General features: G+C 39.7%; 1 protein-coding gene across 1 annotated transcript in view; it reads right to left on the bottom strand.

Annotated features, from left to right (window-relative positions):
• Positions 1-2,497: 2,497 nt before the first annotated feature.
• Positions 2,498-23,782, bottom strand: part of LOC121524931 (aryl hydrocarbon receptor-like) — a 33,704-nt gene continuing 12,419 nt past the window's right edge. The window contains exons 3-11 of the mRNA XM_041810529.1: positions 14,427-14,539; positions 13,854-13,943; positions 13,543-13,663; positions 11,972-12,108; positions 10,932-11,137; positions 10,726-10,835; positions 10,004-10,145; positions 6,878-8,423; positions 2,498-4,429 (exon numbers count right to left, since the gene is read on the bottom strand). Of these exons, the coding sequence (XP_041666463.1) occupies positions 4,304-4,429; positions 6,878-8,423; positions 10,004-10,145; positions 10,726-10,835; positions 10,932-11,137; positions 11,972-12,108; positions 13,543-13,663; positions 13,854-13,943; positions 14,427-14,539 (2,591 nt within the window). The 3' untranslated portion in view covers positions 2,498-4,303. The remainder of the gene's footprint in view (positions 4,430-6,877; positions 8,424-10,003; positions 10,146-10,725; positions 10,836-10,931; positions 11,138-11,971; positions 12,109-13,542; positions 13,664-13,853; positions 13,944-14,426; positions 14,540-23,782) is intronic.

The raw sequence follows: 23,782 nt of genomic DNA, 5'->3' as shown, positions 1-23,782 counted from the left end.
ACTCAATAAACGCCATATTGGTGAGGTAGAGGATACTGTACTGTTAGCAAGTCAGCACTCTAGCTAATATCAGCACCTGCTAACTAGCTAGCTAACATGTTATTAACAAGCAATGTTCTGCTAGGGCGAAATAACGTAGATGCACTTAATAACAACATTAGTCACATTATAATGCTTGTTATGTTTGTACAATGTTAAGTTGACTTTTCTGTTCTGCAACGTTAGCTAACTAGCTTTAACATAAACTTCTAGCTAAGTGACTGGAATGAATAACACGTCTTGTGGCAAAACAAGTTCTTTGTTGATGTGCCAAAGGAGGATAGCTAACATTAGTCAGCATAACTAGCATCAGACGTTTTTTTATTTTTATTTAATGGGGTTTTGGAGATTACAAGGTCCTCATACGGTCTAGTGTATCTTTATTTTCTTTCATTGGGCCAAAGTTTATAAAATAATCAAACCAATTAAATATGGACACAAGTTTGTTCAATTACAGAGTATTTTGAAATATTTCAAATGGGAACACACTCTGTATGCTTCTGCACTAAAAAAACAGGTACAGAAGTATGCAATTTGGAGCATGCTTGACTAACCCAGTAACAGTATCCAAGAAAGGTGGGGCTTGATAAAGGGTCAGTTTCTGGTGAGGGCAGTCATTTCTTTCTATCTAAAGCTGTATTAGTGTTGGTAAAGACAAGAACCTACAATTTTCTTTGGTTCACAGCTGAATCAACCAAACTCACTCAGCAGTTTTAGAGTGTATCTTAAGAAAAACAATGTAATGTGCTGTTTCTTTTCTGCATTTTAGTCTTTAGTCTGACCTGGCTTTAATTACACATGCTCATTGTTCATTAAAAAAAACTTCTGAATGCTGTTATACATTTTCCTGTTTCTGCATGAGATTTGAGCACCAGTGACAGAGAAAAAAAACAATCTCCATTTAGTGCAAAAAGTGGGGCAGGGTTAAACAGGAAGTGCTCTTTTTATAGTCTGGTCTTAGCCTCGTTCATCAATCTTTAGTGTTTGACTGAGACAAACATAAAGATGAAACCCTGCACAAAAAATACTCTGAGCTAATAGTTGATTATTTCTTACACTGGGACAACACATTAAAGCAGCCAAGAGCTGTTTTAACATTAATCTGGACATCTGAATAAGACATTAATCTGCCTTTAGTTGGGTTCACTTTAAAAAGAAGCTGCATCTTTTTTTACAATAATGTGAACAAAAACAGGTTTACCTTTAATATTTATGAACTGAGATTTTGGCCTGTGTTCACTAATGCCATTTTTGCACTGGATGCACCTATTTTGTACGCATAATGCAAAATAAAACCACCTCCACTCAATGCTTTTTGATGCCCCTTTTTTAAATTTTTTGGTCTCATATAATGTAAACTGTCTAAACTCTGGGATGCCACTGAGCTAATCAATCAGCGTGTCTACATGCATAGTGAAGTCACACTACATTTATTAATGACTAGGCAATCCAATCCAGCCTAGCCAGGATTAGAGATGCACTGATAACAATTTATTTTAACAAAATAACAATTTAGCCACCCAATTTAGCCACCCAATGCCATCACTTTCTCCTCCTTAACTTTGTCCAAAAGGTCACATTTTCTGCACAAGAATAAATTCCTATCCTACAGTGCCTACAAAAAGTATTCACCACCATGGATGTTTCACCCTTTGGTTGATTTTATAAATCAATCATTGTCAATATAGTTTGACCTTTTGACATTAAATACATAAAATCTCTTGAATGTCAAAGTGAAAACTGATTTCTAAAAAGTAATGCCAATTACATAAAAAAAGAAGTGACTGCATAAATATTCAGTTACTTTAAAGAGACTGGTCTAGGTCAACAGAGGTCCAGCCAATCAGTGCTAGTAGTCTCACAATAAGTGAAATGGGGATTACCTGGGTGCAGTGAATGTGCCTCAAGTGACTGTAGTGTAAAGACACCTGTGTCTGGAAGGTTCAGTCACTGGTTAAATTAGTATTCCTGGCTACCATTGCACCATGAAGACAAAAGAACACTCCAAGAAACTCAGAGGAAAGGTTATTGAAAAGCGTAAGTCAGGGTATGGATACTTTAAAAAAAAAAAAAAAAAAATCCAAGGCACTGAACATCCTCCAGAATTCAGTTAAATTCATCATCAAGAACTGGAAGGTATGGCGCATGTGAAAATCTGCCTAGATCAGACCGTCCTCACAAACTGAGTGACCGTGCAAGAAGGAGACTAGTGAGAGAGGCCACCAAGACACCTGTAACTACTCTGAAGTAGTTACAAGCTTCAGCAGCAGAGATGGGAGAGACTCTGCAACAACAACTGTTGACCAGGTTCTTCACCAGTCAAAGCTTTATGGGAGAGTGACAAAGAGAAAGCCACTGATAAGGAAACTGATTAAATCTTGACTAAAGTTCACCAAAAGGCATGTGGGAAACTCCACGGTCAACTGGAAGAAAGTTCTTCAGTCTGATGAGAATAAAATGGTGTTTTTTGGCCATCAGACAAGTAACCAAACACAACATCCCCACTGTGATGCAGGGTGGTGGCAGCATCATGCAGCGGGGATGCTTCTCGGCAACCAGTCCCAGAAGGCTTGCAAAGGTGGGGGGTAAAATGAATGCAGCAAATATAGCAAAATCCTGAAGGACAATCTTTTTCAGTCTGCAAAAGAACTACGGCTTGGGAGAAGTTTTATTTTCCAGCAAGACAATGATCAGAAGCAAACAGAGAAAGCTACACAGAAATGGTTTAAAGACAACAAGGCGAATGTTCTGGAGTGGCCGAGTCAAAGCCCAGACCTCAATACAAAAGAGAATTTGTGGCTGCTTGAGCAGTTGTGCAAAGAATGTAAGCGTCATCACTTCTTACAATTCTCTTCACACTTTGACATTAAAGAGTTTTATTGTAATTTTTTTGTCAAAAAAGCAAAATTATATTGACTATGACTGATTTATAAAATCAGTAAAAGGGTAAAACATCCTAGAGGTTGAATACTTTTTAAAGGCACTGTTCATCAGCAGTTAGCTGTGCATGTGCACATCTACTGCGCTTACATATTGTACTGCTGCTGTCTTTTGCTCAGTTATACGTCCATTGCATTAAAATGTTACAGATCCGTCCATCTTTTATACTGTTTTTATTTAATTTGTTTGAAAATCCTTAATTATGATTGGTATTAATAGTTTAAATCAGGCACTGCCATTGTATTCTTCTTGTATTGCACTTTAGTATAACAACAATAACACTTCTATTGTATCATAAAAGCCCAGACCACCGTCTTGTCTGGTCTGATTGAGGTGTGTATATGTAAGGAAAAATAGACCTCCAACCATATTATCTAGGCTGGTCTGCCACGGAGAAATTAAATTTAGTAGAAATCAGTTCCACTAACATGTGTACACGCATTTCAACAGTCCAAATTTGTTTGAACCAACACAGTAACTCAATATTTTTTAATTGCATGCAGACAGCAACTTAACAAGGGTAATGACTGCTGCTAATGCCAGGACGGGATGTATTCCATTGTTTTCATGTTTTCTTGTTTATATTTCCTTAAATAAAATTAATATTAAAACTTACAGAGTAAAAAAAGAATATTTGACCTCCACTAAGAGAAGTAGAAATACTAAAAGTTATCTTCTATAACATAGCGATATAAGTGATGGTGAGAAGTGCTCTGAAAATGAGGTTGTGAGCGCTGCCAGTGCAAAAAGAAGGTTTTTAGTGGACACAGGCTGTCATATTGATAGTCAGTAAGTTGATTTAACTTCCTCCTGATCTAAGACATGTTTCTGAAACACCACACAAATATAAACTGAATACAGACTGAATATTTACAGGAAGCAGAGGTAAAGGTTTGCAGAAAAAACAATTCCCAGATTCACATTGTGACAGTCAGAGGAGTTAAACTGGTGAGAAAAATGTCCTCCATTTAAAGAGAGTGTGTCCTTTAATCCTGCATGATTAGGGATATAGAGAGTCAAGATTTCCTGTACATAATTCCACAATCAATCCTGTTTCGTCCAGCTCCTGTTCTTCACAAAATGGTCGGTTTCTTTCAGGGTAGTACATGTAAAGGCCAATAATTGGATTAGGTTGCTTGATAAATATTTGAAGAGTCAAGGCTCATAAATTGGAAATACTTGAACATACATTACTGGTTAATGTCTGTAATGTAGAGAAGGTTTGAAATGAGAAGATCCATTGTCTTTGGTGAGCCACGGCAGACACAACATCCTTAAGAATATAAGTATCCACGAGGAGAAAGTCATCATATCTGTCCATCCATCAAAGTCTCTGCGGGCAGGGCAGAGGCGGCTGTGGCCCACTGTTTTGGGAAAGGTTGATGTTCCCAGAGGGACGGGCAGGGAAGGAGAACGGGTCAACAACTCCGTTCAGGGGGCCGTTGGGGATCTGTTGAGGAAAAATGTAGACATAATGGTCATTATCTGATCGTGATGCAGATTGAGGGGAGAGAAAATCAGCTCTCATGTCTGAAAAATGCACAAGGAAATCCCTCTAGCAGACAAGTTTTACCTTTGCTAGTCAGTGAAAACAAGGTTCAACAGTTAGTCTAACATGGCTAGACTATGGACTAGTCAGGAAAGTTTGGTGCTGATATGTTAAATCACAAAAATGCTCACAGGAAATTGAGGTTATTAACTAATGTGTATGAATGGCTCATATATCAACAAGAACATGATTGGATAGTAGGGTTGCCACAAAAACGTAATTTCAAACTTTGATAGAACGATAGTAACAATTTAAATTATATTAGACACCTGTTAAAATACAGCAAAAGGCACAGACAAATCACTACAAATCAATCCTGTACTTCGAGGACTATAGCCTCTGTAGCTCTATCTACTGAGCTAACACAGCACCCAATTTGGATATTCTGAACTGATAATTTAATAGATAGGACAGGCCTTATAGATGGCGCATGTGTTTCCAGATGTCTACAGGCAGGTGCCTTTCCATTTATCCCATTATATATCAGCACTGCATCAAAACTGGAACAGTAAATCCACCTCACACAGGCAAACTAAAACCCTGCGGATATAAACCTCATGGAAATAGCTGGTTAGCTATCTGCTTTTTGCTTACCAGGATGGAGAGTCAATGAGATTGCACAACAACTATCTAAGGATGCATTGACACCTTACAATACCATAAAAAACATTAAAAATATGGACAATTTTAAACTAATGTGACAAAAACATTTATGGTAGATATACCAAAGTATTCTCCTTTTAAACCAGCAGTAGGTGCCACCAGGTTGGTTTCAATTGTTTGACATCAGAAGCTGGAGAAAAGGGGCCTAGCAGTAAAGAAAATTTTGCAATTTTTCTGTCAGAAAATTGCCTTTTCTAAGTAGAATTATAAAAGTGTAAATTTAACCCTTATCGTGACACATATCGTACCATGAGTGGAGTGTTTCTCAGTTCATCTTGAGCTCAAGCTCGGCTATTTTATCTTACTGTCTGAGGATAACAAGCGGTTTCCTGTGATACAAAGGTCATTTGTTTGCATTCTTGAGACAGAAAATTGCCATTGTTATTCTGAAATAATGTATGTGGTTATACAAACAAAACGCCTTAAACAAGTGTGATGCTGCTCAGTTAAGCTCAGTGTTTCAACCGTTACCTTGGAGACTCACCAATTGTAAAAATAAACTAGTTTTTAAAGATTCACCTTAGCGGCTCTGTACATTGACATGTCTTTAGCTTTTTAATCTTCAAACAAGATGTTCTCTATCAGAGATGATTAAACCTGGAGAGTTTCACGCTCATTAAAGTCTTGGAAGCAATCCAGCGTCCAGTCCCTTAAGACTGCAGACAATGAATGTGACGTCTTAAATGACTCCTCTCACCTCACAGCTCGCTGTTTTGGGACAGCTGAGATGAAGGAGAGGCTTATCCAAACAGGGCAAGAACTGCCTAAGGCCTTTATGTGCTTCCCGCAACAAATTATAACCATCTGGGCCAACAGTCGAGAAGCACTCGTATCAGTGATTCTCAAACCCGAGCCAGGCTTGTGTCATGATTACATTTTCAATCAATTTCCGTCCCTAATTAGCTTGAAATTACTGACATTTTGTTTCTTATAGCTGCTTTATTACAGGTGTGGTTGTCACGATAGCAGAGTTTTAACTTTGACACAGTTCTGGTAAAAGTCAACGATGGCGATTTAAAATAAAACAATACACTCAACTCATATGATATTCTGTCTAAAATAGGGCAGTGTGGTCCCATCAAGATAGGACCATACTGGTCCAACCCCAGGCAGATTTTTACAGCCAAAATACTTGTTGTACATATCAGCAGAAATGTTCATATCTGCTGATACCGATATCATACCAATAATATCAAGAACCCCTACAAAAAGTGATTTTTGCCAAAGGTTAACAGATTAGTCTTGCAGACCTCCTACTACATATCTAGCCAGATGAAGGGAAACAAGAGTCTTGAGGGGTCTTGTACTGAGCTAAGAGGCTAGCTGTGCCCCTTTAACATATATAAAAAATCCTAATTTTTTCACAAAAATGCTTGAAATTAAAAAACAAATCCAAACAGGAAATCCACTAGCTTAACCTCAATTTCAAAATTAAGTCATTTTGATGGTGCTAAACTACTTTAACCTACTGTAACTTTTTTTATACATCGTTGTGTGTTCTGGGTCATTAATGTATTCCTTGTACTGTGAGAGTAAGGCCTGCGTCTGCCCTCTTTGTAAAGTGTCTTGAGGTGAATTTTGCTATGAAATGGTGCTATACAAATACAGACTGCTTGATTGAAACTATTAAAATAAAGAAGACAGTTTCATTATAGAAGTATGGAACATTATGACAACAATAATTACCTGAGCTTCACCATTCCAACAAAAGAAGGACGACTGCAGTGATCCATTCCCGTTAGGATATTCTGACTGAGATGCTCCCAAACCGGTGCTGTCGCCACTCAAATGACCCAAATTGATGCCACCAACATCTGCATAAGCACTTATGCAAGCGTTAGAGCCTGCTGACTGAACCGTCCCCTGGCTCATATCTCCAACTGCCATGCAAGGATGGGAAAGAGTGTAGGGGGCATTTGTGGACGTCCCTGCAGCATGTGTGGGTCCATTGGATCTCGTAGGTCCCATGAGGGGTCCGTTCTGTCTGGTAGGAACAGTAGCAGCGTTGGGTATGCAACCTTCTCTTTTTTCATACATGCAGCTGCCGGATAATCGCTGCATTTGCGGGCGGAACGACTGAGCTGTTGAGTTCACGCTGCCCGGTGTGTGTGAGGAATGTGTCAGTGTGTGATGGGGAAAATGTTGCGGCAGCTGCTGCTGTTGCCATGCTGAGGGGCTCTGGAGTGGTTGGCCCACATACGTCTGCTGTGAACCAGTGTGGTTAAGCGTGTAGTGAACTCTTTGGTCTGTCATTTCCGAGCCGGCTTTGTGGATGTTGTTTTGTACGGATGGAGGCCAAGACTGTTGTGTCATAACAGGCTGTGATTGAACGGTTTGGAATGATTGTGTTGAAATTATTTGGTTGCCACAGTGCTGACTGCTGCCACTTGCAGGCCACAGTGACGAGGTGTGTCCCCGATTAGGACTGTTACGACACTGTGTGGGTGCTGCTCTGTTTGACCCAGTTTGGGATGCACCTTTTCCACCAGCACTAAACACATTCTGGCCTGCAAAACTACAAGTCCTGTCTGTCATTGGCTGCTCATTATTTGGCCACACTGACCCATGATGCTGTTCCTGATTGGACAAACTGCTCACAGTCTGATCTGAACTCTGCAAAAATCCACTGCTCTCTCTCCTCAAAGCCTCCTCTACATACGAGAACACGTCATTAGCCAAGATTCGGTTTATGTCCGTCGATGCATCCTCCCTCTTGTTATTCACCCTAACCAGAGTGTTCTCCCAATCCCTCAGCTCTGTCTCCTCAACTTCAAGTCCGTCTATCACTCCATCCCCAAGATCCTCCAATATCTGCTCCAAAGAGTCAAACATAGCCTCCGAGGTGAGGTCTCCAGTGATGGTCCTCTTCTGGGAACTCTGGACCTGCCCTGGCACACTGAGGAGGGCATGGCTGTCCAGGAAAGCCTGCTCAAATGAGGATTGCTCATACTCATTGTTGTCCTCTATTTGGTTGAAGATTGGGAGCTGCGGACTGGGATTCTGAGGCTGGGTGTAAACTGAGTGATCCTGGCGGCGAAGGGATCCAAGAATGGAGGCAGGGTCCAAAGGTTTCTCTGTCTGCGGCTCTGCAATGCTTGGTGCATCCGAGCCAGGAGGACCAGGCATGGAGAAGGCATCCAGGGTGGTGTCATACAGAACGCCTTCGCCAGTGGCAAGATTGAAGGGGAGCTGCTGCCTCCTCTGGCGCAGGTGTTCCTCTCCTTCTTCATTTCTGTAGAGAAATAAGAAGCAAAAAGGTTAATATTTGTGCTTAATGCAGCAATGCCATTAGTTGGAATGTTAAACAATAGTCATCAGGAGTGACTCATGCTAAAATCAAAGTAATGTTTAAAAAAATCCTTAAAATATAAGTTTGCATACGATTTTTTTGAATGTGCACTGCTGTGTGCAACTATACTTTAATCACCTCCAGGGATAGTGGGGGTCGATCACCTCTAGTATTCATAAATGAGCAGAAACCCTGCCCAATCATAGGAAAGATAATTGTCATATTAAGACAGCCTGACAATGGTGGGTTCATCTGGCTGTTTATCAGCTCAACCCATTTGAGCCAGCAAAACCGGGATCTGATCGCAGCATTAAAGAAAAATCTCCTGATGCTCACAATCTTTAATTCTGTGAAACATGATTCTTCTTTATAGAAGGTTTTTCCAATTTTACAGTATGTTAAAGACTCAATAAAATGTTCAGAAAGCTTTCAAAGATGAGCCAAAAATATTCAAACACAGCTAACAGGGCTAGGTATCACCACTGATAGCCTGACTTTGGTTGATTCTGATTCACAAGTCCCCAATCTGAATTGCTCACTGATTTCATTCAAGTTAATTCAGTATCAATTTATGAGGGAATATTTCAGTTACAAAATTTGAGAATATAGCGTGAGTTCAGGCAGGCCATGGAGACAAGCAATGCTATAGAACTGAGATCAGCTGATCTCACACAAGCCCTCATCAGGCAAGCCGATTCACTCTAAGCATGCTATTACCTAATCGCACTCTTGCCACCATGTTTCAACTGCTCTTGCCAGGCTACACTATGCTGCTCCCTAAGTTGCTTTTTGCAACTTTCCTCCACCCCAGCTCCTCTTTTATTCTGCGTCTGGCTTTATCAATGTCATTCTGTTGTCAATAATGTCTGCTCTGCACTGGGGTTTTCTGCTGCTCCCAATGCAAGGCACTTATTGCGACCTTCCTGCACCCCAGATCCTCCTTAATTCTGCTTCTGGCTTAATCAATGTCATTCTGTTTTCATTGATGTCTGCTCTGCTCTGGGGATTGTTACTGCTTCTCTCCTTGCCTCAGGCTTTCCTAATCAGCACAGGAAAGGCAGGAACTTTAGCTGTTCCTGCTTGATGCTTTCCACGTAGGCTTGTGGAAGAGCAGTTGGGATCCCAGAACAGCCACACCACGGAATATAAATAATGACAAACGAATAACTGCTTATAAAGAAAAATATTTATAACTTAAATCATGTGTGTTTCTTGACAAAGTGGTCCTGATTGAACTCATTTGTCTTCATATGGAACAGATTCTAAGCAAAGTAATGTTGGAAACTGTACAAGGAACTTTCCAACCTGGGGAATTAGGACTGCATCAAAAATTGAGACTGTGAGTAATGTTAGCACTGTCAGCCTTCAGCCCTTCTTACATGTCCATGCCAACTTTAAGTACACATTCAACACAAATAATGTGAATTTCACACAAAAAACCCTGCAGACGTGCATTTTCAGGCTGGAGACATTTAGAAAGATGTTAGGGAGAAAATCTCAAATGAAAAGGAACTGATGCTTACGTGAGTGCTTTCTGACGGGCAATGATGAAGTCTGGTCTTCCTCCCTTGAAGACGACTCGGGCATTGGCTTGAACCCACAACCAGTGTCCTGTTTTTGTCAGTAGCCTGAAGAAGGTGAAACCGCTGTCTCCTGTCTTGATCACTGAGGAAACCAAAAAAAAAAACTTTTCACACAAAACCCTAGGAATCTTTCATGGTAAAATGTACTTTTAATACAATTGAGACAAATCAGTGCGTTTACATGTAACAAAAACTTGATATATTTATTTACTACAACTAAAACTGGACTTTTAAATGCATGTTAACATGTAAGTCTGTGTGAAAATCATGCCAGGTCAAATTTCTTGGACTAATACATCTAAATAATACAACTGGGGGTCAATTTACTATCGGATTTCAACACCTAAATCAGACACAAATTGCCAAATGCATTCTGCTAATGCTCCATAGTTTCTGTGCTGGACTTTAACCCTTTATTCAGCCAGAAAAATGCAGAAATAAGCAATAGAGTGCATTTCATTTGGAATTTTCAGAAGTTTAGTATGTAAATATATGGTCTGTGATGTAAAAATCCAACAGTAACTGGCCGAAAAGGAGTAGACAGTAGTCTAGTTAAACTACCCAATCACGTTATAACTATAGTTTGACTTCACTGTAAATGCAAATGTACCGACAGGTAGGGTTCAACACAAGCCTGTTAAGTTTCAGATGAGGTAACTCACTCCTCAGGTGGTTGTCGGCGCAGTACATCATGTCAGCAGCATGGATGAACTGATACCCAGAGCCTGTTGTGACCAACTCGATCTCTGAGTATCCTAAAACCAGCTTCCCCCTAGAAGGACAAAACAAACAGAAACACATACTTAATAAATATGCCCTCAGTCCATCAAAGATTGTAGATATTTAACTATTGACTGTAAAAGCCCACCTAGTGTCTATGCCCATTGGTGCAAAGTCCATCCGGTGTTTGGTCTGAAAGATGAGGGTCTTAGTGCGGATCTCCATGACTGAAGGTGGCTGCACAGGAGTGGCGATGGCAAAGAGAGCCAGCTGAGGAGGAGGAGCACCTCTCCCATCAGCCTCTGTGCTTCCCTGCAGATGCAGAAACTTCAGACGTCCATTGAAGTTCAGAGCCTAATACGGGGGGAAAACAACTCCTGTAACTGAGCGTCATTAGAGAAAAACATATCAAGCTGTTTATTCACTCTTAAACCGAAGGGTTTGCCACTTTATTGTACTGTTTACATTTGTTCTGCATATTTCATCAATTTCCATGTGAGCCTCTTAGCCAATTCCTCCAGGAATCCCTGTGTAATTTTGTCTATTCACTGCAACTTTAATGCACATTTGTCCAATCTCCTTTTCCTTCCTCCGCGAAATGAGCATCATCAGACTCACTTCCTTGTTATCGGTGGAGAAAAGGAAGACGTGTTGCACGGAAAGCTCACATTTACTGACAAAAATAACCACAAAGGTCATGTAAGTCCATACCCTAACGATTTACATGAAAAGGGGTGTAAACGATTTTGCATTGTGTGCATATGTGGTGCAACAAAAATAAAAATCAGTACCAAAGGAAAGTGTTTGTTACTGACATTCATCACTTTTCTGTACAGTTTAAGAACTTACTGCAAATAAAGCATATCTTACAATAAAATGCTGTTATTTTGAGCTGTTTTATGAGGGCTTTTTAAAGCACTGCCTTGCAGCTATTTTAACAAATAAACTTGTTTCTGCACTTTCACTGATGAAATAAATACTGCAACTTTCACTGCAACTTTGTTGGAAAAAGCTGCAGCAAAATCAGGCATTTAGGGCAGCAAAAATCCTTCAAAGGTCTGCAAAATCATGCACTTTTAGCACTCTTACAAAAGCCTTTTTCTCAAATCACTGCAGGAAAGCAGTCCAACAGAGCAGGAGAAATGATTTCACACATTTACAGTTGAACTAAAGAGCTTTTTAAAGTACCAGGAATCCAGAGGTGTTGTCCAGGAGACAGCGAAGCCGACAGCAGAAGCTTCTTTCCAGGAAGGACGAATTCTCTGGAGGGATGTACTGAGGCAACAAGCCCATAGAGCTGCTAGAAGCTTTACTGGACTGCCCATCTAAAGAGAAACAACAATAGCCTCAATTTGTGGCGTTTATGATCTGTGAACCACCATAAATGCCTTGTCTGTTAACACTGAGATTTACAGCTCCACATACAGGAAGAATGGGCATGAAGACTAAACAGAGACAAAGATGAAAAACAAGAAATCTTAGGATTATACACTGCATTCAGAAAATATTCAAACCATCTTAACTTATTTCAGTTTTGTTATGTTGCAGCAAAAACGAGGATTTTTGCAAATTTATTAAAAAGTATTCAGACCATTTGCAAAAACACTTAGCTCAGGTATCTCCAATTTATCTTGATTGTTACCGGGATGTTTATACACCTGAACGGAGTCCAGCTGTGGTAAATTAAATTGACTGGACATGATTTGGAAAGGGACACACCTCTCTATAGAAGGCCTCACAGCTCACAATGCCAAAACCAAGCCATGAGGTCAAAGGAAGTGCCTGCAGAGCTCAGAGACAGGATTGCTGCACAACCAGGACTCTTTCAAGAGCTAGCCACTCTGCCAAACTGAGCAATCAGGACTGAGCTCCAAATATCCTGAGTGGGGACGGGACGAATTTTCCAGACGGAAAACCATCACTGCAACCCTCCATCTATCTGGGTTTATAGCAGAGTGGCTAGACAGAAGCCTCTTTTAGTTCAAAACACATGTAAGCCTGATTGGAGTTTGCAAAAAAAGCACCTGAAGGACTCAGACTGTGAGAAACAAGATTTTCTTGTCTGAGGAAACCAAGATTGAGCTGTTTAGACTCAATTCTAAACATTATGTCAGGAGGAAACCAGACATCACTTATCACCTGCCCAGTATCATCCTAAAAGTGAAGCATGGTGGTGGCAGCATCATGCTGTGGGGGCGATTTCAGCAGCAGGGACTAGGGGACTGGTCAAGGTTGAGGGAAAGCTGAATGGAGCAAAGTACAGAGATATCCTTGATGAAAACCTCTTCCACAGTGCTTAGGAGTAACTCCGAGAGTAGAGCAGCCAGACCTATCTAACACCTCAGAAAGACTTTAAAATGTCTGTCCACCAACAATCTCCATCTGACCTGACTGAGCCTGAGAGGATCTTTGAAGAAGAATGGCAGAAAATTCCCCAAATCCAGGTGTGCAAAGCTTGTTGCGTCATATTCAAAAAGACTTGAGGCTGCACAGGCGCTTCAACGAAGTTCCGAGTGAAGGGTCTGAACACTGATGTCATATTTCAGTTTTTATTTTTAACAAATTAACAAACATTTAAAAAATTCTGTTTCCACTTTGTCATCATGAGTTACTGAGTGTACCTTAATGAGAGACATTTTAATTCAAACAACTTAAGCATCAGGCTGCAAATGAAAAATGGGAAAAAAGTGAATGGGGTCTGATACCTTCAGATTTTATTGTATATGTGACAGGTTGATAGTGATGAGCTACATTCATACCTTCTGCTCTCTGGTCTGAGTCGGTCTGGCTGGGGTTGAGGGCAAAGTGGAGCTGACATTTGAACATCTCTCTGTCGTCCATGTGAACAAGATCGTACACACTCTGATGGACCACATCGGACTAAACAAAAGAAACAAAGTTCACTTTTACTTTCATTTAATGCTCATTTACACATCCAATCATCTACATTTTACAACTTAGTTTATTGACAAGTAAACATATAAATGAGGGTGTTTAAATTCTTGATGATTAGACCTTCTTATGTATGAAATGTTTGGGTTTATGCTGATATTTGGTGTCAGTTTTTTACCTGATGAAAGCCCAGGAAGTCCTGGATGGTGGGGGATGTGTAGAAGACGGTGCCGTCAGTTGTTACAACCAACACAAAACCATTTAAAGCCTGCAGGAACAATGGAAAAACAAACATGTCCTTACAGTTTACAAAAAAGAATTGTATTTAGTAACTAACAGTGCAAAAAACACCTGAAATCTGTCTGACTTTCGCATAACATTTGCAAAATATTTGAAAACATTTAAAGGGGGCTCTCTGTCTTTCAGTTGCAGAAGTATTTTTAATTAGAAATACAATTTTCTTTGAACATTTCAGCTGCTTTCATTGAATTTTACATAAAATTTGTGCAGATCTCTAATGTCATATGTTCATGTAGATCTATAGGCAAGCATGTAGCATCTCAGGTGCCAAGCATGGAGAAAAAAAGTGCATTATCAATCACAACGGTAACAACAAAAAATTAAAGCAAAAACAATCAATTTAGAGTATTTTTCAGCTTCAGTGTATTACAATACTGCTGATCATTAGAAAAACAAGGATTATCTGGCTTTCAAAAATGCATGTGTTTTCTCAAATGTTTTTCAGCCGTACCTGGAGAAGGAGATCTCCCTCAGTGAAGCTGACTCCATCCAGCGACACTGACTGTCCGTGTCCGTTTCTGCCATTCGTAGTGACAGGAGGAACCGACCTCTTGTGAAGAGCCGCTACAAAACACAAAACCACAAAGAAAAATGTCAAAATATGATCTGGAAAGGTTCATTTTTGAAATATGGAACTCCAAGAAAGAACGGAAAAGACCTTATCATTTACGAAAACTTAATAAAGAACTGAAACTAGTCTCAAACATTTAAAGTGCCACTCAATCCAAAAAAATTTTCAAAAACAGGTTTTTGCTCCTTGTTTTTCTATGATAAGGCTCTGATTCTCTACAATAACTAAGGCCTTTTTTTCATCAGCTTAACACCAAACAGAAGCATCTTGTTTTTGTTGCTCAGATTTTCAGATTTCATTTTAGGTGCAGGAAGTTATACATTCATTTGACTGATTTTGGTTCATTAGGGGCTTTTTATACTTTTATTAAGAGAGGACAGTGGATAGAGTCAAAAGTAGGATGAGATATTTAGGAAGACGTGCGGGAAAAGAGACACAGACCAGACTTGATGATAATATGTATTTACTATTAAGCAAACCAAACCACGGTAGAGATTTCATGGATGAAGTTCATCCACTGAGGGCGAAAAGCAATTTTACAGGGCCTACAAGAGTATTCACCCCATTGGATGTTCTACCCTTTAATTTTTTTCATGAATCCATTAGGTCAATATAATTTTTGGCTGTTTAAAAAAAATAATAATAATAATAACCCCCTCCCCTAACCACCACCACAAAGTGACTGACCCAGTTTAACAGAGGTCCAGCCAACCGACGCCAGTACTCTCACAAATAGTGAAATGGGGATCTCCTAAGTGCAGTGAGTGTGACTCAAGTGATTGTAATATAAAGCCACCTGTGTCTGGAAGGTCCAGTCACTGTTTATCTGTATTCCCAGCTACCATTACACCATATAGACAAAGAAACACTTGAAGCAACTCAGAGGAAGGTTAATGAAAAGTGCTGTCAGGGGGATGGATACCAAAAAATCCAAGGCACTGAACATCCCCCAGAGTTCAGTTAAATTCATCATCAAGACATGGAAGGAATATAGCACGTGTAAATCTGCCTAGATCAGACTAGCCTCACAAACTGAGTAACCATGCAATAAGGAGACTAGTGAGAGAGGCCACCAAGACACCTATTACTACTCTGAAGGAGTTCCAAGCTTTAGCAGCTGAGATGGGAGAGACTCTGTATGCAACAACTGTTGGCTGAGTTCTTCACCAGTCAAAGCTTTATGGGAGAGTGACAAAGGAAAGAAAATTTTGAAGAAAACTCATTAAATCTGGACTAGAGTTCACCAACAGGCAGGGAGACTTAATGGTCAAGTGGAAGACTTCATGGTCTCTGATCTGATGAGACCAAAATGGTGGTTTTTGGCCATCAGATAAGACGTTTTGTTTGGCAGACACCAAAGACACCATCCCCACTGTGAAGCACAGTTGTGGCAGCATCATGCTGTGGGGATGCTTCTTAGCAGCTGGTCCTGGAATGTGGCAACTATAGTAACTGTAGTCTGCAAGAGAACTACAAAGCATACAGCGAAAGCTACACAGAAATGATTTAAGCCATTAAATTGACTACCACTGATTTATAATAAGCTTGCAGAAGTCTGTCTCTGAAGATAGAAGCAGATCCTTCTGAGATTAAAAACACAACAATTCAAACATTTTATACTGATAAAACAAACATTTAAGCCCACATTTTGGTTGATATCCATCAGGGCTCCAGACTGCCCCTAAATGGTCGCATTTTGCCCCTAAAATTTGAGACAGTGCAAGTAAATTTTTCACCTACTCGCGCATGTGTGACCAGTAAATTTGCAGATTGTTTTTTAATCATTATTATTATTACATATTTCCTATTGCTGACAAACTTCTGCTCCACACTTAAGCCCAGTTGTTGCCGATAATGCACAAATGAGCTGGTTTGTCAACCGACATTAACTCCAAAAGAAGAAGAAAGGAGACAAACACCAAAGAAGAAGAAGGCGGGCCAATGTGTGCGAGAACTGGGGGAGAGGGGGCGAATGACCACTGTGATTGGCTAATGTGTGAAAAGAGGCGAGTCTTGGGGTTATTGTGCAAATCTACAGGTTTCCCATAAATCTTGTAAACAATGAACAATTGCGAAGAGGACTATCGGTGCTTACTTTCTCACCACTAAAACTAGTGTGCCAGAGGAGACAAATCCTGATAATGAGTCCGACTCATCTTATGAGGAAACGGTCATGGCGAAAAAAAAGAAGGAAATTCTGTTTTCAGGATGAGTGGCTGCACCATTTCACCTGGCTGAGGTGTTTCTGGGAGACGAATTAAATGAACTGCAAATTCTGCTGTCAATACCCACAACATGTGGGGTCCGGGGAACACAAAATTGGCTGATAATACTGGCACTACACAATTAAAACACAACACTATGAGCAAACACAATGCCAGTCTGGAACACAAAATGTGCTGTGACCTGTGTTATGAAAGTGCAACTCCACAGTAATACAGTGAAAATTAGAGGAAATGTGAATATTTACTTTGCAAGTCGATTTACAGTGTGCGCCCCTAAATTTTTTGCTTGCACCCCTAAAATTTTAAGTTAGGGGCCACTGTGCTCCTAGTTAATAAAGTTAGTCTGGAGCCCTGTCCATGCTGTTATATCCTCTTAATTTCCCACTAGTCCTTTAAGACTCGTCACTACATGCTCTGTTACACTCTCTTCAAAGCAAACAAAAAACAACACTGTAGGGTATCCAGTGTGGTTCTGTAACACTCCCTGCATGTGTCCCTCTGCATCCCTGCTAATGTTTCACGGGTTTATTTGTAGAACAAAGTATCAATGACGTCCTACAGGCTGAAAGCGAAGCAGCCAGTGAGACCATGTGTTCACATCTGTGCTGTTCTGTGAATTAGCCAAGAAAGAAGCTCACATATAGAAGCTAGAAATCCGTTTTACTCAGAGAACTGCAGAAATCAGGGGCTTTCTGCAAAAACAGTCCAAACACAAGGGAGTTTTATTTTTGCTCAAACAGGATAGAACAGTTTTTTTTTTCCTGATGTGAGTTTTCAGCAAAATCTTGTGTAATCTAATCTGTGATCGCTGGCATTCATTCAGTTAAGTAATACCTCCTTTCCTTTCCTTACAGTAATGACTCTATGGCACGCTAACAAACTTCCCAACCCTCCCTCCCTCTGCTCTCCCTCCCCTTTTTAAAACAAACCCTGCTGGATCTGCCTCTCGTCCCAGGAATTTGCCCTGTCATCTCGGTCAAGAGCGGCTTGCTCCACACTCAGACGGCTGAAAGAATCTCCAGTTTGTTATTACAACACGAACTGAAACCGACTCGAGGGATCTGCTCGAACTGGTGCAACACATCAACACGTCCTCGAGTGTTTGACTCAGTGAGACGCAGAACAAAAGGACACAATGTGCAGTGTGCAAAAAGAGGCGACATAGTCTGAACAAATTGAGGTTTTAGTGAAAAGTTTTATCCTGGATCTGTAATCTGACCCTCCTCCCTTCACTTGCATCCTTTCCTGCCCCCCACCCCCCTCGTCTTCCTCCTCCACTCAGCGCTGTGGAGTTTTCAAGGAAGAGGGTTCACACGCAGAGTCAGCGCACCTCGCCAAACAAAGACGCAGCCAGCACAGGAGGGGGGCCTGATGGGGGGCTGCAACCCTTCAGAGTTTGTGGAAACAGCTGAGAGAAGAGCCAGACTTTGGCCACACAGATACAGTTTCTGCGTTTGCAAAGAAATACTTCTTCAAAAACAAAGTCTTAGCCTCCTTTCTTAATGATTCATGTCTGTTTTCATGTGCTCATGGCCCACATTAGAACACGAAGGACTGTAGCGTACCTCTAAGTTTGGACATTCAGTGATGCAAATGTATTGATTCTGTAAACAAACATTCTGACAAACCTTTTTTCATGACTAAATTAAGATGACCATGTAAATGGTAAATATACTGCCAACCAAGATAATACTAATATTTTTATTTGGGTCTTGATGAGTAAAATGAAATGTTTTACACCAAGGAAATTCAATTTGCCTGTCATTTATGAACATTCTGTGTATTTAACATTACAAACACTAAGGGGTTTTACACTTAAACTGGCACTGAAAGGGTTAAATTCCCAAAAGTTAATATTTGTAATTTATGATCAGGTCTGTTCTTGACTTATAAATCAATGCATAAGAAGTTGGAAAAAATGAATGTATATTACTTTGATTGTTTTTTTATGCACGCTGCCCTTTTGGTCATGAAGACCCCACCAGCTGAGGGTTAATATACTAAAAATGAAGTTGATCAAAGAGGCCCCATAAAACTTTTTAATATATATGTGACCCCTACTGTATCAAGCTTGGACAGCTTTGATTTAAACCATCTTGTTAGCAATTAGTTCATTGTTTGATAAGTTATAGAGCAACATCAGTGTTCATCATAAATGTTGGTCCAATATTTACTCACTTTTAGCTCTGTTTTTGGTCTCCACCAGCATCTTATGCTGACTCTTTAAAGGGACACTATGTAAACCTTTTGCACAGAAATGCCTACATTAATAAAAATATGGCAACTTTTATGTTATATGTATTTTTAGCTGACTACAAAATTACAATGAATATTTCCAAAAAGTTTCCAAAGTCATAGAAATTATTTCATTTTTTTATTAATTATTATTTTTATAGTTGTATCTGGAAATGTATTTGTCACAGGGTCTGCCATGACAGCCTCTGTGACGGACACGAAATGGAAACACAGGAAGTTCCGTCAAAGATTGCTTTACAAGGAAGCCTGACCTTCTGACAAAAGCTGTCATTCTGTTGCAGTATCTCATTCCTTTTTTGCGCTTTTAACTTGAAATGGACCATAATTATTCTCTGTCGCCAGCTGCGTGTTATGTCATCCAAACTCTCTCCATAATGCATAACTCCTTTTCCCTTTACTCCACAAACTCCAAGTTGTTGCCCCACTAGTCATTTCCAAGTCAAGCAGAGATGCACTACTCAACCTCAGCTGCACATCTTATTTTGAATAGAGGAGTCTTTTCAACAACAATTGCACACTATTGCAGTCACCATTAAATGTACCATGAAATATCAATTGGAAAAATATCGTCACACGCTCCCTGCTAATACATGTGTTGATACAGGTGTTATGTAATCAGTATGGCTTCGTATGTTCCCACAATGCAGTCAACAAAAAAGCCAAGAGGTAGCAGCAGATGCTAAACTGCAACTGCAAGATTCAATGCACACTTTAGATCAAAATAAACTGCCGATATGGATGAGAAAGTCTATCTGCTGCAGCAAGAAAGAAATCAAAGATACTGGATTATGCCGGGTTTCTTTAAACACAAGAAAGTCAGGAGTTGAACCTGAGTTGTGCATAAAATAAGGTAAAATACTGCAGCAACACCAACCAGTTAGCAGTTAGCCTCATCAGCTAGGCTTGCTACACTAGGCTAGCATGTGCTATCACATCCAGCGTTAATGGCACTGCATAGTCCTAGTTTCTACAGATGAATTAGGGATGCACAATTTTGGATTTTTGCCAATTATCTGATGTGCTAGTATTTCCATACTTGTTTTAGCCAATATCAATATGATGTATAAATGTAGTTCAAATTTAAAACTTCAACCCTTTAAACACTTTTTCAAGTTTAAGGATGAATAAAGAAATAAACTTAAAACACAATTAAAAATCTAGAAGAGAGGGGGTAACGCTAGCTGACAAAGGTCTGTTGTCCTGCCTACTACACCATAAATTTCTGTACATATAGGTGATATTTACAGCTGATTTATGGGTTGTAAATATCAGCAGAAATTTTCATATCTGGTGATACTGATATGTCAATAATACTGTGCATCCCTAACCAGAATTTGTAAAATCTAGTTGTATGAAAAGCAACAGCAAGAGACATCAGACTATTTCAAGTGTACAAAGTTAAATATTATTGTATTTGCACAGATTAATAACTCAGGGATTGTTTCCTTAAAACTATCTCTTTGCTGTTATCCTCTACAATATAGAACAGCTGTGGTAGAGGATTCTGTGCAGAATATGTTTATTATCCAAAACAAACATCTATGTAAATAATCGTAAACCTATTCTAATGTGGCCTCTGTATTGTGATGTGTATTATGTAATTTTCAGCCCTAAAATGACTCAAATAACCAATAAACCAAGGTAAAACTCTGCTATTTTTACTCCCCTAATGCCTTTCTATAAGCGTCCCAGTAAAAGCAGGAGGTGTTTTAACAACGCCCTGAAAAGAAAGTGCAGCTGGAGGCCAAGTTTATGACCGCTCTGACCTCACTGCGACCTTGTTCACCCTCCTTATCGACAAACAGGAAGCAGACATGAGCAGCAGCTCACCAGCCAGGAACAGTCCCAAAACTGCCCCACCCCTCCTCCTCTGCTCACCATGGCAACCTTTGCTCTTGGTGATAGATGCAGCAGCAGCAGCGGCATTAGCTGGGACTCATTCAGAGCCCAATTAAGGAAACAACAGAGTCAACACTTGGGACTTTTTAGCCTCTGCTGGTACAATTTTTAACTGTCAACTGAGATGCACAGTACAGTTCAGTGTAATTTGTTTTACAAGCACCACCCCATAATTCAACAAATAAGGTAATAAATGGAACAATCAGTGGGTTATACAAAATTTACAATGCAGAATATGTTGTTTAACAGGGCAATAGTTTGTATATTTCACCCTTGTATAATTAAAATGTGTTTTGAATTTCAGATTTTCATCCAATCATGACACCTAAATACTTTCCTTGACTATTTTATGCTTTTGCAGATTCAGGAATAATCTGCCATACCAAACCACTCTTATTCTTTTTTGACCACATCCCAGATAAAAATAGAGTGGTATCATCAGCAAAAAAAAAAAAAAAAAAAAATGCACTTGAGCAGCATGGACAAGACAGTCTGGCCGCAGACCGTACATCTGTAACAACCAGTCTCACAGACCTTACATCTGAAACACTGTCTTTTTAAGATTGCAAGTGCCATAATTTGTGGGTAAGACATAATATATATATATATATATATATATATATATATATATATATATATATATATATATATATATATATATATATTTATTTCTCAGTTATTCATAAACAAAGTCTGGCATTTATATTCATGAAGTTACTATAATAAACACAACAGACTAAGCAACATTTCACCAATAAAACATCAAAAGTTCCTGTGTATAGACCCCTTTAGGGAGAAGTTACATAAACTGGTGCTGATATGGTTATGCTAGTTAGCAATGTAGTTAACTTTACTACATAAGCCAGTGTAGCTAAGTTAGCTTTGACAATGTGAGTTTTAGTAAACATAGCTACAGCTAACATAGCAACATAGCTACATAGATTGCATAGTTGCTTTATGAGCTCAGCTTGAGCTACCTTAGCTACGCTATCTACGTAGCTAACTCAGCTAATGGGGCTATGTTAGAATTTTTTCATGGAGGACACGTTTATTCCAGTAAGCAGGCTGTTTCCTCAGCTTAATTAAATGTTTTTTGATCAGGTTTTGCAGGGCAGGTTTTTAACTTTTAACTTTTGGCATCCTAACCTGGACTTTAACCCTTACCCTAACCCTAAATGGAAGTTTACTATGACTTTATTTTTAAGTTTTAGTATGTATTTCTGTTTTGAAAGAGATCCATCTCAGTTTGGGTGGATTAGCAATATTATTTACTAGCAATAGAGTGCCATTGTTCAAAGTGAAACCCTGGTTGCAACCACAAGGGCTACAGCCTATGTACATGAACTTCTATGTTATATCTTTCTCAGATGAAAATAGAGTGGTATCATCTGCAAACAGAATAAGCTTGGGCAGTCTGGATAGATAAGCAATATTATTTAGATACAAAATTAGAAGTTTTGGGCCCTAGGATTGACCCCAAAATGAATATTGTATGCTTTTGACTTTATATGATCTTATTTTCATTATAACGTGTTTGTGACGTCAGGCTAGGTGAACATCAAAGTTGAGAGGAGATAATATTTTCACAACTGCATGACAGTACGAAGCCGTTTATCTTGCACGAGCTGATGCAGATACAGTCTTCATCTGATAGGCCTCAAACTGACTTACACTCCTGATTCAACTTATTCTGTTTCCATTTCCTTTAGTTTCACTTTTGTAAACTCTGCAGTGAGCTAAAACAGTGTTAGGAACCAATCTTTACCTTTAAAAAATCTCTCTGGTCAGACTTAATCCGACTTGAGTGCTCAAGCACCTCCAATCACAAACTCTCCGATCTTTTCTGGAGCCCTCATGTCGTGCCACCGTGCTTCACAGCCTCGCCTCCCCCTCTGTCTCCCCCCCTTGCTCCATCAGCAGTAGCGATCGGCCGGCTGATAGCAGAGCAACAGAGGCACAGAGGCAGGGGGAGAAGCCTGCCGGACTCTGTGGCCGCGATGGCACCGCTTAAGTACTAATTTAGCTAAAACGAAGCCTGTGTTTAGATCCGTTTTAGACAGCAGCTGGTGGAGGCATCTCTGTACGGTTCCGAAAGTACCTCTCAAGCTGACATGTATATATATTTTAAGGGAAACTCCGCTGTTTTGTCCACATAAAGGCTACTTTACCAGGCTCTCAGACGACTGCTCTGCCAGTGGCAGCTGTTTTAAGACATCTTCTGGGCTCTGAAGGAAGATTTGTGAAGTCTGAGAATACTTAAAGGATAGCTATAAATTACATTAAAGAGATGCATGACAGCTTGATTAATACACTCTCTATTATGACTTTTTCAAAGCCACAAACTCATAAAATTTTTGTGGCAGCATGTGTCAGCACAAATAGACAAGTATCTCATCCTGGACATCTGCACAAATTCTTCTCTGAGTAGTCCTGTCCATAAAATGTCCTGTTGTATCCACAGTAAACAGCATTTCACAGAGGCTTTGACTTTTTCTTTCAGTTTGGTTGCATTTGTCTCTTCCAAAGCCCACAGACACCAACAAATCAGTTTGCTGCAGGCAGAAGAACAGGTACATGATGAACCTTGAAGTACTGCTAGAACAAAGTGGCTAAGTAACTTTGAGAAATGCACTGACAGATGTCTAAATATAGTGTACACTTAGAGGGATGTTGTATTTTATTCTTAAAATGAGCTTAATTACCATACCTACAAGATCCCTAGCTGACAAGGATCTCTTGTGGGTAAAAGACCTACTATTTGTTCTATCTTTAGGTTATTTTTGGGCTTTAACGCCATCATTTAGATGGAACAATGGGACAGAATAGGAACTTGGGAGCGATGGGAAAGACATGTCT

Source organism: Cheilinus undulatus, linkage group 17 (genome assembly GCF_018320785.1).
Source record: "Cheilinus undulatus linkage group 17, ASM1832078v1, whole genome shotgun sequence".
NCBI lineage: Eukaryota > Metazoa > Chordata > Actinopteri > Labriformes > Labridae > Cheilinus > Cheilinus undulatus.
Note: the sequence above shows the minus strand (reverse complement) of the source record. Positions and strands in the feature narration are given on the sequence as shown.